Raw genomic sequence first — 17837 nt, forward strand, 5'->3', positions numbered from 1 at the left:
TCGCTGGACGAGGGATCACCCCCCTCTAGACACGGAGGGGAACCATCACCGTGTCGGTAGTGCGCGGGAGCTCTCGATGCTCGACCGCGCCATCGACTGGCGAGAGCCCCTGCTCGACCGCCGAATCGCGTTGCGGGAACCTCTGCTCAACCGCTTAAGTGTTTGGCGGGAACCCATGCTCAACCGCCTTGGTGTGTTGCGGGAACCCATGCTCGACCGTCGTGTTGCGTGACGGGAACTCATGCTCGACCGTCGTGTTGCGTAACGGGAACTCATGCTCGACCGCCGTGTTGCGTGACGGGAACCCATGCTCGACCGTCGTGTTGCGTGACGGGAACTCATGCTCGACCGCCTGCTCGGATTGCGGGAGCCCTGCTCTACCGCCAAAGTGTTAACAACCTCGCTTCGCAGCGAGGGGTTTTCGCGCAACAGCGCTGTGCAAGACAAACAGAGAGGGTCATCGCTCGCTCTCTGCTCAACCTGCATTGTGGACAACCGGTCCACGACCCTGACATGGGGCCAGTCCTTCTGGGCAACCAGGAGGTGTGTGAACACCTCACTCACATCGAAGCCAGAGCGGTGTTTAACCGACCGAGCCAACCAGTCAATCTCTGGTTGATATCGTGACAACCACGGGATACCCAAGATGCAGTCGAACGCGTAGTTCATCTCAATCACGAGGAAGTCGTCGTTGCTGCGGAAGCCGTCGAATGTGTATGGCAACGTGATTTCGCGCCGCGCAACGCGGCGTGGCTTTCCGTCAGCAAGTTTGACGACGACCTGACCTCGACCATTACCGTCTACGATCTCTCTTGGAAGCATCGATAAGCACGATTCGCGAAAGAAGTTATTCGACGCTCCTGAGTCCAGGAGCGCGCGAAGTGGTCGCCGGGCGCCGGCGACATGAAGACTGACGATGATCAGCCTTAAGTCGCCCGACGTGGTGGTGGCATTAAAGTGTGCGTGGAGCACAGGAGGGCTAGAAGGTTGGGTAGCCACCGGGGGGGCCCGGACCTCCATTCCAGCCAGTAGGGCGCCCCGCACCTACTGGCCCTGACCGTTTTTTGACTGAACGGCAGGTGAGACTTCAGCGGTGTGCGCGAGTACCGGCGCTGGCGCGCGGCATTCCGCCGCGCGATGACCGATCTTCCGGCAGCGGAAGCAAGTGAGCGGGCGATTAGGACGGCCGTTGGGCCCACGAGGAGTCGACTGGCGATGATTATTCGATGCGTCAATCGCGTCGATCTCCATGGGCTCGGGGGCTGACTCACGAGCTGCCGTTGACATCGCGCGCGCGTAAGACGCCGCCACAACGTAGTCTTCGCGTAACGCGAGGGCGAATGCTTCCTCGAGAGAGGAAGGTTCCGCTCGGGTCAGGCAGTACCGTGTCATGCCTTCACGCATGCCGAATACGAATACATGGACCTGCGATGCTGCGTCAATCGGATTTGTCACGATGCATGACGCGAGGTGGCGAGTCTTTTGAACGTAGTCGCGCATAGTCATTTTGCCTTGACGAAGGGATAAGAACTCGGCACGCACGCGGGATTCGTCTTGAGGTGGCTCGAACGCGAGCCTGAGATCTTTCTGGAGAGACTCCAGAGTGGGGAATGCGTCGTGATCAACGACAAGTTTACCGAGGGCCCATTCCTTGGCCTTCCCGGACAACCGGGACAATAAGAAATTGACCTTTGTCCCTTGCGCTTCGATCATTCTCGAAGCAATCGCGATGTCGACCTCGCGAAACCACCGGTTCAGCGGGAGGCGATTCGCTCCTTCACCGGAGTAGGTAGACGTCTCTAGCTTCACGACATCATTTTTCGAGGAACGCGCGGGAGTTGTTGCTCGCCGATTCGCATCGGCTAGCTCGCGTTCCATGAACTCTTGGGCTGCTTGGCGTTGTTGGTCGGACGTCGCTGAGCTCAGCAGCGACGCGATTACAGCCTCACCAGACACCGCCGCGAGGCGGTGAAGGGCTTCCCACTCGACACGAGTGAGATGAGGGAAAGCAGCATGTTCCAGGGTCGGCCCTGGAGTTTCAGACGTCATACCTTGGCTCATCGTGAACTTGGTCATGGGAAGGACTACAAAGTGCTACCAGGTGTAACGGGCCTGGGGTGTCCGTTACTTGCTTACACGTAGTGATGAGGAAGCGTACAAGTTCAGTGATACTGAAACCAAGTACTTAGTCTGAAGGAAAATCAACTCTGTTTTTATTTAGGTCCAGGGCAGCTTGCCCTGACCACTCAAATACACGTCAACTCCTTATTGGTTGATTATGGGTCTGGCTCCCCATATTTCAACCAATAAGGTGACGGCAGTTCAGCACACGCTACTTGTGTGCTGCTACCTACTTTTGTAATGCAAATCTACCTACTTATGTAATGGTGTGAACCACTACAAAGAACCTATAAAACTACCTACATATGCAACTTGGGAGAGCCCATTACATGCTAGACAATTCACGTGAGAGATTTGTTAGCCGTGTTTGAACGGCTACTTCTTTGGTGGATTGCTGAGGCAAAACGGAATCGCTATCGAGTGACGAAGGATGTCACTGACATTCCCCATTCAATTCAAGATGATCGATTTGCAGGCGCTGTGCGGATTATTACTATGTATGCCTTGGTGAAAACGGACGAGCTGTGGATACAGGCTAGGCAGATTGTCGTCCACCGCGTTACGCGTAGTACCTGTTGTGGTGTGCTCAAACAAGTCCATGAACGTCCTTGCCTTCACGATTTGATGCGTCTCATCGACTCCGAGGAGTCACAACAACCTCTAAAATTGTTCCCCGATCCTTTTGATAGACATTAGTGGATTCAAAACCATTCGCTCCGGGATCTAAATCGGGGTTTAGAGCCTGCAATCATCCGCAACAAGAGACGCAAAGTGAACAAGCCACACACACACCGCGCTGGTTATGGTGTCAGTGGTACGAGGCGCGACATCTCACATTTCGAGATGCTAGGTAACACTTCTTCCTTCCCGACATGCAACGTGATATTACCGCCAATTCACTCACTCGTTACCGGTATTAGCACTCCAGATCCTTTTTTGCCTTCTCGAGCATGGGGGTTTGCTGGGTTGAATAGTTTTAACGATTAATTTCATTACCATCTCGTTCGTCAACTTTTCATTTAGCTTCCGTTAGCTAACTTGCGGGAGCTAACTTAAATCCAAGCTCAATTCACACTAACTCGCGCGAGTTAAATTGAATTAATCTGATTCTGATTCGATTATTATTTTTAAAACTTGTGGCTGGAGGCGACTACCACTTTAGAATCCCCCATGGCCAAACGCAAGTGTGTGCAGAGGCCAGAGGGGGAAGATGTAGAGCTGCTGAAGGGGTGAAAAGCCCACCCCCGAATGAGCCCTCGAAGACGCTTCGCGCGAGCTGAACGTGAAAGAACCAACGCTTAAAGGCTGGAAGAAAATGTATTGGGACAAATTAGATTAAGTTGTGGGCTCAGACCGAAAGAGAAAGAAGGGCGCTGGACCTCGACGCGTTCTAAAGCCTTATGAAGGTAGAGTTGTCGAATACTTCGACAATTTTAGCGCCGATGCCAAGTGCTCGTTCTCCGATCTACTGTATTATTGTCAAAATGTGGAAAAAATTGTCAGGGAGCTCCCAAACAATCGAAGCCAGAAGTCGTGGGTAAGACGCTTTATTGCTGACTACTCTCCTGCACCAGCCATAATATATGTGCCTAACAATGTCATGACCGCCTCTGTGGACGAAAACAATCATCATGAGGCTGGATATATGATGGCCCTAATAGAATTGCCGGTGTAGCTGAGAATTCGATCAGTGATTATGTGGCGACTATACAAGATGGGGGTCAAAAGGATTGTAGAGGCCAGGACAAACACTAAAGCTCTGCATCTGAAACGTTTAATATTACATACTCCGTACAAGCTACTGATTTGCCCAAAACTTCACTTGATGCAGCTGATTTGGGTGAAGTAGAAGATTCTTTGCTTTATGTGGGTGAAATAGCAGAAAACTTGAGATGAGTGGGCGAATTTGCAGAAGCTTTGCTTCCAGTGGGTGAAATTGCAACTCAAGTGGACGATAATAAGGACGTCCCCGCTTCCGCTCCAGAAATGCAGCCGAAGCCAGGTCCACTCTCGCTGGTCTTCTGGAGGCTATCGAAAAGGGTGTTACATCCAAATATGGTACTCCGCTACGTTTAATGTCAATTACACAAGCGAAAAGTGGAAACATTACAGTTCATCATCGCAAAAACAAGCCTCCGACACTCACGGTCAAATTTCGTGCTTTGCTCCCGACAAAAGTACTAGATTCCTGCAGCAATCAGATCGCGATATTTCAAAATCGTTGGTCGAGCGACCATGGAATACCTGTCCCACAGGATGTCCTCACAGTGATGACCGGAAAGTGTGTATTTAATATACCCACCCCAAAAGCTATACGGTCCTGGCCTATTGCAATTTCTCATTTTGACGGAATGGATGCAGCCCTAACGTGGGTAAAACTTTTTACAATTCTACTTGGGAACCCTATGAACAGAATGGAGGTGGGTGTTTTGGATGGTTCAGTAGCCATTGAGTATCTACAAGAATTTTGTGCTCTCCGCTATCACTACTGGGTCACTTTTCGTTGCGGAAAAGCCTTTATTGAGGGTCCATGTATCAATCTAGCCGTCAACACAATTATTTAGCTACATCGGAGTCTAGCTACCGTGTTTACAAATCCTGAAGACATTCTGCGCTCCTCAATTTTTGATTCCGATTGGATAAAGGCACAAACTACTTGGGAGCAGCTAGCAGCTGCATGGAGCTGAAAAGTGAAAGACTCTTTTTTGGAGTTATCAATTACGAATTGGAGCACTGATGAGCTGTAGTGGTCATTTTTAGTGATTACGTTGTCAGCATTTTCGATCCCCAACAGACCGGAGTCAGATACGCAAAGTTGAGACCATTCCTAAAAAGGGAAATACTTCCTCTATTACCGCAGCCAAAAACTCCCAGCCGATTCCGCTTTAAAAGCGTCCACTACTGCACTTCACAGCTGGACAGTTATAATTTGGGGATCTTCGCGTTGTTGTTTTTGGAGATGGGATTTACGGGGAAGAGCCGAAAGGCTTGAAAGATAACAGTAGATCTGCGATGAATTTCTTTCGTTACAGATATCTTAGCCACATATTAACTTCATTGCAGCAGCGGTAATGGTCTTTCTCAATAGTAATACTACAGTAAATTATTGTAAAATAGCTACACCGGCATCCATGTATCGTCTTAGAGTAAACATACTATTAAACTACCAGCGTTTCACTACGTCGAGCGAGTTACAGTCTCAATGCACTTTAAATCGCGCGAGTTATAGTGAATCGGTTGAAGCATATATTAATGTGGTAGTCACTTTTATTAGCAGTGAGCTCACGGATGTGGGCGTAGGATTCGCATCTCCGTAGTAAATTTTAAAAGGATTCTAGCCAAATATCACAAGCAAAATTACCACACAGTGCTCCCAACTCGCGTAATAAAGAGGTATCGTTCGCTTACGAGAGAGCTCTTGTTCATTCTCGTGCGAGCTGTTCTGCAAACTCACTAATACATGTATGGCTTATTTCTTGCACAGACGTACAGTACACTTTGAATTTGTCTTTTGCGGGGGCGCTCCGCAACGGGTGCTCCTTAGATTCTCCCAGGACACACGTACCAATCTGACTGACACACAAAATCATGCCCGATTTGCAACACTAGCAGCAAAAGGGCAGACCAGGATCGTCTTTTTGTTCGCCTCTCTAGCCGAAAGGCCGATAGGAATTAAATGTAGGTGGGTAGAATTTGCTTAGAAAGTTAAAGCTGTGATGAGGTATGTGTAAGATGAATGTGCGCAGAATCTTGAAGCAGTGGAGGTCTGTAGAGTGTTGGAGCAGTCAGACACGACAGCCTTGCCATTGCGGTGCCGCACTCCTCCCGTGCAGATCTACAATGCCGGGGCTTAGTGCGTCGGACCCGCATGCTGCCAGCTTGTACGCTGGCGATACGACCTAAAATTACTCGATGGATTTTGTTGCTGGCGACTCACGACAACATAGGTCGTCTGTTGTATTGTACGTTCACCAGGACGTTGATGCAGACTACTCTATTAATTAAGACATGGCCGAGATGATTCTTTGTGACATGATTATGAGGCTTACGGCTGACCGGTGGGGTAATCTTTTCAGGACTGCGTTTTGGCGCACGCTTCGGTCATAAACAATCATCCATGTCGAGTGCAACACACCACGAAAATCCTTCGCCATCGGCGAGGCGATATTTAATGGTAAAATACAGGCAATGAGAGAAGAGAAGGGCGAGGATATGAGGAAACAAAATCGGAGAACTCTCTGTCGGGGTTCGAGCTCGATATGCACTTAAAATCTGTCGAATTACGTAGAGAGCCACCCAGTAGCGCCGTGGTCGGTCTCACATCGGTGACCAAAAGCACGGAATTTATACTATATTCAAATCTAGAAGGTGGACATGAGGATTTCTCAATTGCTATGGTGCTATCTCCTACATCTGAGGCAAAGGCACTGTGCCGTGACGAAGGGTAGTCCTGCTTTGCTGAACAAGAAGTCGTGACTTGTGGGTATGGCGATAAAGTCGTACAGCCACCTCAAGAGGATCATCCGTTCGAGAGAACATCTCCAATAGCACCCGCAACGGAGGATGTGACACCGAGTGACCAGGTGGATGCGTGAGCGTTTTTGTTTCCGTGCCGACGATTCATCAGGGAGAACAAAATCGCCACCAGACTAACAAGGGGCGACAGAACCCGGGAAACACACAGATTTACGGCTACGCACACAGAATATGTGTCAGCACATAATGCATGCGGGGTGCACATCAACAACATTATACACCACACTAATTAAATACGTGGCACACTGTAATACGGAGCGTCACACCAAATCTTGGTGGTAGCACACCACTCATTATCAAGAATCAATTTCCAGAATTAACCACATTTTTACCAATTAAAACGAAGCAACTGGGCTATGAGCAGCCATGGAACACTAGCCATTAAAAAACCGCAGTTCCTTACGCAGCCCAAGAACTCCACCCTCCATCCTTCTGTCTCAAGATGCCTCCTACATACATCTGGAAAACTGTGTGCAGTGACATGGCTCAGGAAGATGCTCAGCTTCTAGTCGTTCCCGAAGATGAAAGTGGATAGGACTTGAAGTTCTTCATCATCGTGAAGATCCACTTTATTTCATGTCCTGACAAGGCCGCATAAGATGCGATACGAGCTGCTCAGGTGTTCGTCGAAAACGTGCAAGGCTGCCACACCGTATGACACCTGTCCCTGGTCAGGTAAGATTCTCACCTGGCAAGAGCTGAATCGAGTTGCCGTCATGGAGCATGGCGATCACGAAACCCTCGTCCGAGACCCACTCAAGACCCAGCTTACTCCGCGACTCAAGGACTACGGCCGCGAAATGGCAACCCAGGGGCTGAAGCCAGCACGAATTCGCATGGGTATGAGCCGGCGTTTCGGGTTAACAGAGGAAGAAATGCCAACGTTACGCCAGGTGCAGTGGTTTGTCAGTAACTTTACGAAAAAGAAGTTGCGTCGCACGGACGATTATGATGTCGTTCTGGATCAAATTGGTCAGCTGGAGCTTGGTCCCTCCACGTCGGAAACGCAGCCGTTTTCATTTGGGTAAAAACGCAACAGTGGCGGAAAAAAATAGATGTGGGTGATGGCTCTGACGAAAACCCTTTCCTGGTCGGATTGACGACCAAGTGTCTGTTACGAAACGTCGTGCGGGATCCGACATCGTTCGTCTTTCACATGGACGGAACCTTCAAGTTGAACCAGGTGGGAGATCCTGTAATTGTCTGCGGCATCTCGGATCGAGGACGATCGTTTCATCTTGTGGCTCTCTTTGTCACGTCTCAGCGGCTGGAAAGTCTTTATGTAAAGGCGCTTTCGGCTCTTCGCAAAATGTTCACTGTGGTTACTGGATAACAACTGTCCCTGAAATACGTGATGGCCGATGCTGAAGCTGGGCAGCTTAATGCCGTTACCCAAATTTTCGGGATGGACTCAGATCTGACCTACTTGATGTGTTTCTACCACATAATGGCCAAGGTACATGAGCCACTTAAAGCGGTACCAGCTGCGCTGCGCGAGCAGGTTGTCGCTGACATTTACGACCTTCACTTCGCGTCAAGTCAAAGTGCCTGTGACGAACTGCTCTTGACTGTACTTGCTAAGTGGTCTGTTGAAGAACAGTTGTTGGCGTTTCGGAGTTACTTCGAGACCATTTGGGTTACAAGCTCGTTCAACCGCTGGCAATGCTTTCATACCCTAAGTGGTTATGCGACGACCAACAATCCCGTTGAGCAGTTTAACCGTTTGATCAAAAGGGACTACACGCTATGCTCGAAGCATAAATTGAAACGTTGATCCACTTGCTGGCGGACTGTTGCCGCCATCAGTCGGTCACGCCACGACCGTTCAAGGAATCCTCCCAAGCCGCACAGCAGTTAAAGGCTCGTGTGAAAGCCTTTCGACTCGGTGGCTTGCTACGGGATATGACGCCGACCCGGTCTAGTATCGAGTTCTTACTTGTATCCTCAAACCCGAATGTGGCTCGTGTGGTATCATGCGGGGTTCAACGCGTATACTTACCGGAGTTGGGCCGAAGTCGTGAGGTAGCTCCCGTTTCGGCGCAGATGGGAGCTAGCTATGCAAGAATGGAAGTTGAAGGCCAACCTGAAAGTGGTTGGTATGTGGATTTTCGTCACCAAACCCGTGGATGCAAGTACAACTTCAAGTTCACCATTTGTATCTACGTCGTATTTGCTTTGCAGGTCAAACACTACACCGGGTTGGATGGCAAACGGACACTTGTCAACCGTTCGGTTACGCAAAGAAAACGAAAAGCTACGTTGAGCATGAACCGCCTTCCTCCGGGCCGCCCTCGAACCAATGGACATGCATTAAGTACAATCTAGTTCTTAATTCAGAAGTACAGCAATTCTTTTCCGTTAAATTTTTTAAACTGTGAAACGGAGATGCTCGACGCAAGCAACAGCTCTGCATTCTCCAACTTTCTCTACAGCGATGGCAACCTTAATCAATACTCAAGCCCCCTCCCCCGTCCGAGTTCAAGGCATTTTTCGACTGGTGCAAGCAGTATGTGGGCGGGGGAGGTTGAATGAGGCAGCCGACCCGTATTTGAGGTCATGGGGTCTTATCCAAGCAGGAGCGCCCTCAAATACCGGGGACGCAATCAAGCGACTGCTTGATGCGGTTTCTCACCCGCGCATCACCAAGGTCCGCCTGATCAAAGCTGCGACCCAAGGAAATGATGCGGGTGAGGTAGAGTGGGTCCTACCAAGTGAGGTAGACCTTCAAAGACGTCCGACCTACCAAATGGGAACCATTTTGGAAGACAGACGTATTAATGGAAGGGTGGAGTTCTTAACCACCTGGGAGCCTACCTGGGAACCAGCAGCTAATCTTCCTTTCGGGGAGTTGAAGAAGTACCGGCACCGCAAGCGCCGCAAAGTCGAGCGAGCCTACATTGAGCCTGAAGCTGAAGAAGATTAAACAGAAAGAACAAGTTGCATCTACATGTATTTTGATTTATTAATCGATAACAAAATTAAATACAGTATGCAAGCTTTTCTTTAAGCTTTGGACACGCCAGCACAGCAACAAACACATGGTGCGAACCAGTTGCCATCAGCTAGAACGGTACAGGGGATAGCCCTCAACGCGCTCAGCACAAGCCACCCAGCTCACACCACACACCTATCACCACGCACAGCACCGGTATTCCTATAAGTCTTGGGCGCCGCCGTGCCAGCTGCAGCCGAGGCACGTCGCGCTGAGGCTGGTTGTATGTCAAGGTAGCCGTAGTCGTAAATGAGGCGTAACGCAAACAGTAGTGTCGGTAGCAATCCTTGGGGGCGCCGCCGTGCCAGCCGCCGCCGAGGCACGTCGCGCTGAGGTTGGCTGTTCGGTAGCAGGTAAAATGCGAAATGAGGGAAGTGCCCAGCCACCGCGATAGAATCCATCCAATCAGTGACATCCAATATGAATACACTGCTTGGATGGTCAGGACGTGGCGGATAAGAATCCAGGACGTGGACAGGTCACGTTCTGAATTCTTATCTGAGTGGCACACTGAGTTTCTGTGTGCTAAACGTTTGTATGAGTGTATTATTCCTATTTTGTCACCAGGGGCCAGACAGGTGGCACATTCCCGCTCAACGAAACGAGCCACCAGGTGAGGTGTGGCGTAACCAGCAGCGGATCTCAACTTCACCATGTGTCGTCGGTGAGGGCCAAAAATAAAGGACCTGTTTAATATACCCGGTGTGAGAGGTCGTCTGCTTAGTCTACACATACGACGCCCTGTGTTCAAAGAGCCTGCAGCGGAGGGTCGCCCGCTGGTTGAGGAGCTTAAATCTGTCAAAACGATCAAAGCGTGTATCACAAATGGGATACGATTTCCTGATCTAGGCGCCTACCACTAATGCTGATGTGAAGGCGGTTTCTTCTGGAACAGCTGCGACAACTTGCAGTGCTCTGACGACTTCTTCCTGCAAGCTTGGAGCGCATTACAGAAACGCGCCTATTGCACAATCCACGCTCAAACGATTCGACAGGGGTCTAGTGGGACTTAGCGTGTACACCACGATTGACTTAGACATATGCAATATCGTCGGTGAATATGCAGGGACACTGAGCGAATGGGAAGGACAAACAATCGGGCAACCGGCTCAGGCATCGAAGCACAGCAATGGGTACATGCTATTGTACAATGCCAAATCGACAAAGAAGAGCTTTGCGTTGTGGCTGCCAAATACGGCTCCATTACCAGATTTATCAGTCACGCCAGTAGTCCAAACGCACCTTCAGGGGAGACGCAGAACCACAGACAGGTCAAAGTATTGATAAAAATAAGGGGCGTTAAATGGGCTCACAGATCGCCGTACACTTACGAGAACGCGCGCTGCTTCGTATGCGTCTGCGACGGCAGCTGGGGTCACCGCTCGGAGAAGCCTGGAAGTGATTGTGGAAGCGAGTAGAATAGGGTAAGCCTACAGCCATCAAACTGAAAATATACACTTGTGACACTTAACGAACGTATTTTGAAGACGCTAGGTGATGTGTTAAGCTTGCAGGTTTTAGACGGACTCGAAACATCACCAACAAGCTCTTCACGCAACGGAGATTAACAGATCCAATCACAATGCATTCGTGGGTGTGAGGACAGCTCGAAACGAAATGTTGCTCTGTCTGTACGTCGGTTTTCAAAATCAATTACTTCATTATCACTACCACGTCAAAGGGGCGTTATCCTCCACAAAACACTAGCCGACAATGATCGTGAATTGTTATGAAGTAATTTGCTACTCCGCCACTGATCCTGTTGGGGCGGACAGCGCTGGGCTACGCATAGCTCAGTGCCACGTCCATATTCCGAGGGCGTATAACTGTGGAGGCTACTTGGTCGGCTTCGCGATGACGTTTGGTCTTGTTGACCAGTATCTCGGCCCTGGGTGTCGACGTGTCCAAACATTCTAAGCGCAAAACGAACGTGGACGCAGGTCCAGGTCCGGCACCTTCATCCTTGTATAATATGCGCCCATTTGGGCAGACACGGCAATTACCTCCTCTACGCGTTAGTTTGGCGCCGCAACGATACGTGGGGCCAACGGAGTTCACTCTCACTACAGTTGTCTCTCCTGTGCTAGCAAAATCAACTGTTTCGTAAATTCCAACGGCAATTTACTTTACTTGGTACAGCGCCGTCACACACCGTATAAGAGTAGCGTAAATCATCTTTTTTATTGTGATGAAAACCAAGAGAATATATAAATATCAAACGTGTTTCCTTGGAACAACCACAAAATTGTGAATAGCACACGTCCAAAAACGGGCTTAGCAACGGACATACAAAGTGCGCCCGATTGGCATTCGAAGACATGGATAGGGTTGCCGACGGTGTCACTCCCAGCGGGAAAGCGCAAGTGCTCATCGACTGATCTTCGACACAAACGCTGAGCTCTTTCAATAGCGTTTCCATTTTCAGCTTCCGTCTAAGCGTGTAACCCCTCTTAATAGTCTCATTGAGCGTTCAGCCGAGTTGTTAGTGGTGGCAAAATCACTCGAAGCTGCAAGCACCATCCATGTAGAGAACGACCCCTTGGGCATTCATGTACTTCTCGAATAACAGGAGACGCAGGTCCTTCTTCCGCTTCAATTAAATCGTGTCCCGCGTTCGTATGTAGTCCTGTTGAGCCCGAGCAAAACGGTTGTCGTACATGTCGCACTCCATTCGAGCTGATAGAATCGAGAGAACGGCTTATTTGCCGTCTGTTCTTATTCCATTACGTGGAAAAAAAACATATAAATTCAATCCTTCGTTCCACCCTAAACCCGAGTGCAATGGGGTGCACTGTGCCTTGTCTCCATAATCCACCGCAAATTAAACCACCAACTCCGTCCCGCTGATCCAGATATACGGCCCCCGGAGAGACATCAATACGGCTCCAAACACGAGTTGCGTCTCTTGAAAGACGACGAAAAGCGCTACTAGATGAGAACCTCGAGATCTGTCCCTAATACCAGCGACAACAACTCGGTAACTTGACGTAGCTTGTTTTTCATGTGCAATCCACATGCAAAACGAAACTCTTGTGAGCTGTAAACTTACCTGCGTGTCGAGCGCCAGTGCATTGCAGTCTGCCAGTGTCCGGTGCCCCCATCTACGAGCCACCGTCCACTGCCAGTGTCTGCAAAGACACATCCCAAGGACACTCACGCGCCTGGCAGTGCAGCGTGCGGCTGCACTACGACCGGCTACACTGAGTACACATGCGTGCAATGGCGAAGGACTATACCAAGGACTGTATGCACAATACATTGTTGGCTGTGCGCTGCCAAGATGGTGTACTCAAACGAGAGTGCATTTATCTAGTTTTTAGTATTGACCTATTTGCTATTTGTATACTAATCTACTTTTTGGGGTACAGCGGTGTTCTGGCGGAGGCTGCTCCCCACTTTGCGTTTTGACGCCTGCCGCTCGCCCGAGAGCAGCAGACAAGAGCAGCCTTGCCAGACACCGCAGTCCTGTCGCGGCCTTTTTGCCCAGCACTTACGTGTTTACGTTCTTTCCTGATTACTTCTCTAAAAGCTGATACTTAAGTGTATTTACATTTAAATGGCTCCAACTCTTAGAAGCGATCGACACATGGAGAACGATCCCCCCGTGACGAGCCCTACGTCACCACTACTCTCAGACGGAAGCATCGTATCGTGAGTCCGACAATGAATGGTCTCCTTGGGCTCGTTTCCAACGGCCAGATTGTCGTCGGGGTCGTACCCCCCCCCCAAATTAAATTCCTGGGTCATTTCTTCACTACCGTGGTAGGCACGAGGCTGAACCCACGCCTTCAACGCCTTCGGGCGATTATACCTGTCTAGAAAGACTATAGAAAGTAATTCACAAAGTTTGCACGATTTGTAGCGACGACGGGTCCATGGCAAACTTTCGGGAAAAAGCCAAGCGAATGGGCCTCCGATGCTGGTCCACCAGCTCCCGACAAAAAGCCATCTCAGTCGAAGTAAGCTTTTACTTCTTAGGCGTGGCTGCGGTAGACACATCCTAGATGTACCCTAGATATAAGCTGAGGCAGGTAATAACTTCTCCCTCGCCACGGTCATTTCTGCTTGCCTGCCTCGGCGCAGGTCTCGGAGCTGCATTCGAGGAGACGGTATGCTCTGCGTAGGACCGAAAGTGGTGCATTTCCATTTTTGAAGTCGAATCGACTTAACAGCAGCCCAAAAGTGAATTAGGCAAATTGCAAAACCAGATCTGCATGAGACCTCTAAAACTACGGCTGATTGCTTTTATCTTCATGATCCTTCTTGCTCTCATCAGCGAAAAACTATTTTGCTCCGCGATGTCGGGTCCAATCCATAGTCAACTAAATCGTAAACTTTATCTTATCTACGGAGCGGTATCATGTATGTCTAAATTATTCCTTTTGACCTAGCAAACCAGGTACTCTTTACTTGTTTGTAGTAAACTTTTAGTGATCTATAAGCCCAAAGCGACTTGACATGGGGTCCCTTACTACAGAGATTGCATGCAAAATACGAAGGCTACATTCGCGCTAACTGGCTTCACAGTGCATTAGCGAGGGCCATCGCATGTATATCAGCAAGATTATGACCTTCAGGGAGCCTCGTCTAAGGCTAGAAGTTCAACCCTTATGACAATTAATTTTGGAGGCTGCCACTAATCTAGCGATAAGAACAGCTGTCGGTGCTGTAATGAGAGCGATATCTAGGGCCGTGGCGCTCACGTGGCGTGCGATGCTCGGTGCTTAATGCCTGTAAAACACTATCAATTGCAATTGTTTATCGCCTAATAATAAAAAGTCCCGGTAGTAAGTTTTTTTTTAAACTAATGTCAAAATATTTTTTTTCGCCCTTTAGTCAATTTGCCAATTTTAAAGAACCAGTATTATATAAGAGCTGATTTCTGGAAATTGCTCGAGGCATACTAAGTACGAATTAAGAATCCAGGACTACGTGCTAATTTTTATGGTGGTTCAAGGGGCTACTTAACGAGCCGAGCTGGCTGGATTTGACTGCCGATTACCAGTTCAAGTACCAGGAAGTCCAGAAATTGCGAACCTAATGTTTTCCCGTCAAACCTGGATGTGCCAGCTGAGCGTCGGACCCTGTCGGATAAAATGCTTCATTTTCATCTTCGCTACAAATAAAGAAGCTTTTCCTAATGACGAAGTGATGATATTTTTTTTTGCAAATCAACGGTTTATGTGCACTTATTGCAATGTGGTGGCGTCGTACGGGCATGTTTTGGGCCGGACATTCATTCGTGTAGTTGTCCACTTGGTCATGACGTCTCCGTTCCACAAAGTGGCGCGCAAAATCTCGCACAAACTGGACGAGTATGAGGCGGCTGTGGTGGACCGCTATACTGCTGTGGGCGAGAACCTGACACAGACGCGAGTGCGCGTGAAAAGCAGTCTGAAGAGCCAAGAGAAGAAGCTCTCGGACAAGTTGGAGCACTGCGAAGCTGCAATCGTCCATAGCTATACCGCCATGGGGGAGCATTTGACGCAGACACAAGAGCGACTTAAGGATAAACTCAACAGTCAGGAGCGGAAAATCTCCGACAAGGCCGCACACCTTCTGTCAAAGCCTGGAGTGCCGAAGATGCTGCACCCGCTACGTGGCAAGCTCAGTGGGGAGTGGCTGGCCATCGAAACAGAGCCAGAGGGCGCTCAAGGAAGAGTTAACCGCTCTTTTAATAAGGAGTCGTTTGACCCGCAAGAGCCAGTTACGGACTTTAACGATTCCTTTGATGACCAGAGCACTGCCACTTCGGATTCGGAATGTTCCTATACGGAATACCAAACGGACGATGTTGTCATCAACAAGGCGCGGATACCTCGCGAGAAAGTGGTTCTACTGGAGTTTATCAGTCGGGGAGCGTTCGGAAAAGTGTACAAAGGAACATACAACGGCCAGTTCGTGGCAGTGAAGACGATGAGTGACGTGGATTCGTTTGTCAAGGAGGTCAAGTTGGCGAGCACCATGAGTCATCCGAACATTGTGCAGTTCATTGGTGTGGCGTGGAATTATCGAGAAGATTTTTGCTGTGTGATGGAATACATGGACGGAGGGGATTTACGAGGCTTGATGGACAAATACGAGGACGAGAACCGTCGGACAGGCTTCGACGCTGCCAAGATCACGATCGCGCTGCATGTCGCTCATGCTCTGGCCTATTTGCACTCTCGAGACGTTCCAGTGATTCATCGCGACTTGAAGTCGAAGAATATTCTGCTGAACGAAGCGCTGGGAGCCAAGTTGACGGACTTTGGCGTCTCTCGGGAACGCGTAGACAGAGCGATGACTGCAGATGTGGGTACGTCACTTTGGATGGCTCCAGAGGTGATGATTGGGAATGCGTACGATGAGAAGGCAGACATGTTTTCGTTTGGAGTGGTGCTGTCGGAACTGTCGATGCATTCCCTGCCGTACTCACACGCCAAGCGTCCCGGGTCGAAAGATCAATTGTCGCCGCTGGTTATTCTCCATCGAGTAGTGACGGGAGCGTTAAGCGTGGAATTTGCTGAGACTGGACCGCGAAATATGGTAAGATTGGGTCTGGCTTGTGTGTCCATGGACCCTACGAAGAGACCGACAGCATCTGAAGCAATGCGTGTATTGCACGCCTTGTTAATGCAGGAAGTATCAGATTAGTGCTTGATTTTAGGGACTTCAACTATCATTTTGGGAGTCAACATTTGAATAATTAATTTTTCGTATCAATCAAAGCTCTGACATATCTAAACAGCAATCTCTAGTGTATAAAACTGACCGAGTTGTAGCCGAGTGTAGTTGCTTCTTGCACAAAGGAGCCGTCGCCGACACAGTCGACATTCGTGGGTGATTCAGAAACAATTCAGATTTAAGTGATTAAAGGTGTTTACTTGTACATAACCATTTCACTTTTTTTAAATATTGGCGAAAATGTCAAAAATAGAAAGTAAAAGGACTCAAAACACTCCAAAAAAGCAATTTTGCATCGTGACTGATATGCTCGTGGTTAGCCTAATGCATATTGGGGTCTCTCACCCCATTTAATCGGTGCTGACACGTTTTCAACCTTCTAGAATCTAAAAAAAATGACTAGGATTAAAAAAACGAGAACTAAACATGGAGGATACATTTATCATTCGGGGCAATTACGTTTTGAGGAACTAAAGCAAAGAATGTGGGTCTACGGCAGAGTAGAGTGATGCACTTGCAAAAAAATAAACGATCTACAAATGGTCGAATACAACTAAAAAAAAATTTCGGTGGCTTTAACATACCATTAATTTCATGTTTTACGGATAGTGCTTTCAAAATTATATAAAAAGGGTATCAATTTTACGAACTGGTTTGCACCAATCGAATTGTGTAAAGAGGGTACCAATGCAGAATCTTAGTAGCTACGCGAGGAAAATCGAATCCCTGAAATAGATTTCAGAGAATAATCGGTCCATTCCAATGCTTGTTGACTGAAGCTGGCTGTTGACGCAGAGTTTTAATTTGACTATCTGATCTGTATGGCTGCGAATATGTTCTTACTCGTGCTGCGTTCTGCGCTAGATCCTGGAGACAGTCGCAATCCATGACGTGCTAATGTCCTCTGCATCCCATGCAGCTGCGTTTTGTCTTGCTTGAATAACTATAACTTATCCGAGTTTCAAAACCGATACTTGATCGCTTTCAGATATCCGGATACCAAAACGTTTCGTACTCGAGCCAAATGCTTTTAAGATGCACATTAGCACCTATGGATACCACCACCACTTAACTATAATACTCGACAAAAAGAGATCTTTAGCAAAGTGGCCTAGCTGACCGATTTGCGATGGTGCCAGTTTGTCCAATGGGATCTGTCTTTTTTTGGGACAGAGCTATAATAAAACGACGGAGCGAAGCGGCTATTTATAATGCAAGCAGTGACGATACCGAATACGGCACCGATTACAGATGCGTGTGCCTGTGTCGCCAACTCCATCCGCGAGCTGATCTCTCACTCGAAGTCCCACCGATTGCCGGGCTAGTACCACGTTGACGCGTCTAATCACAGATGAAGCTTCGCCTACGAAGGCACGAGGCTGCCCCTTTGAACGAATTTGGCCGCGCAGAGCCGACAGAAGCGAACCAACTACATCATCAACTAAGAACGATTCAAACCCGCATCCAAGCCATGGAGGAGCTCGTAGCGTTCGATATTCGCAAGCAGCTCGATGAAACGATG

The 17837-nt window shown here is 48.9% G+C and overlaps 1 protein-coding gene across 1 annotated transcript; it reads left to right on the forward strand.

Annotated features, from left to right (window-relative positions):
- Positions 1-14911: 14911 nt before the first annotated feature.
- PITG_10780 (protein kinase, putative) lies at positions 14912-16359 on the forward strand (the record flags this gene model as incomplete). Its single annotated transcript, XM_002901563.1, has 1 exon — positions 14912-16359. One exon carries the CDS (start codon positions 14912-14914, stop codon positions 16283-16285), a length of 1374 nt encoding a protein of 457 aa, XP_002901609.1.
- Between the last annotated feature and the right edge of the window lie 1478 nt (positions 16360-17837).

Source organism: Phytophthora infestans, genomic scaffold, assembly GCF_000142945.1.
Source record: "Phytophthora infestans T30-4 supercont1.20 genomic scaffold, whole genome shotgun sequence".
NCBI classification, from domain to species: Eukaryota; Oomycota; class Peronosporomycetes; order Peronosporales; family Peronosporaceae; genus Phytophthora; species Phytophthora infestans.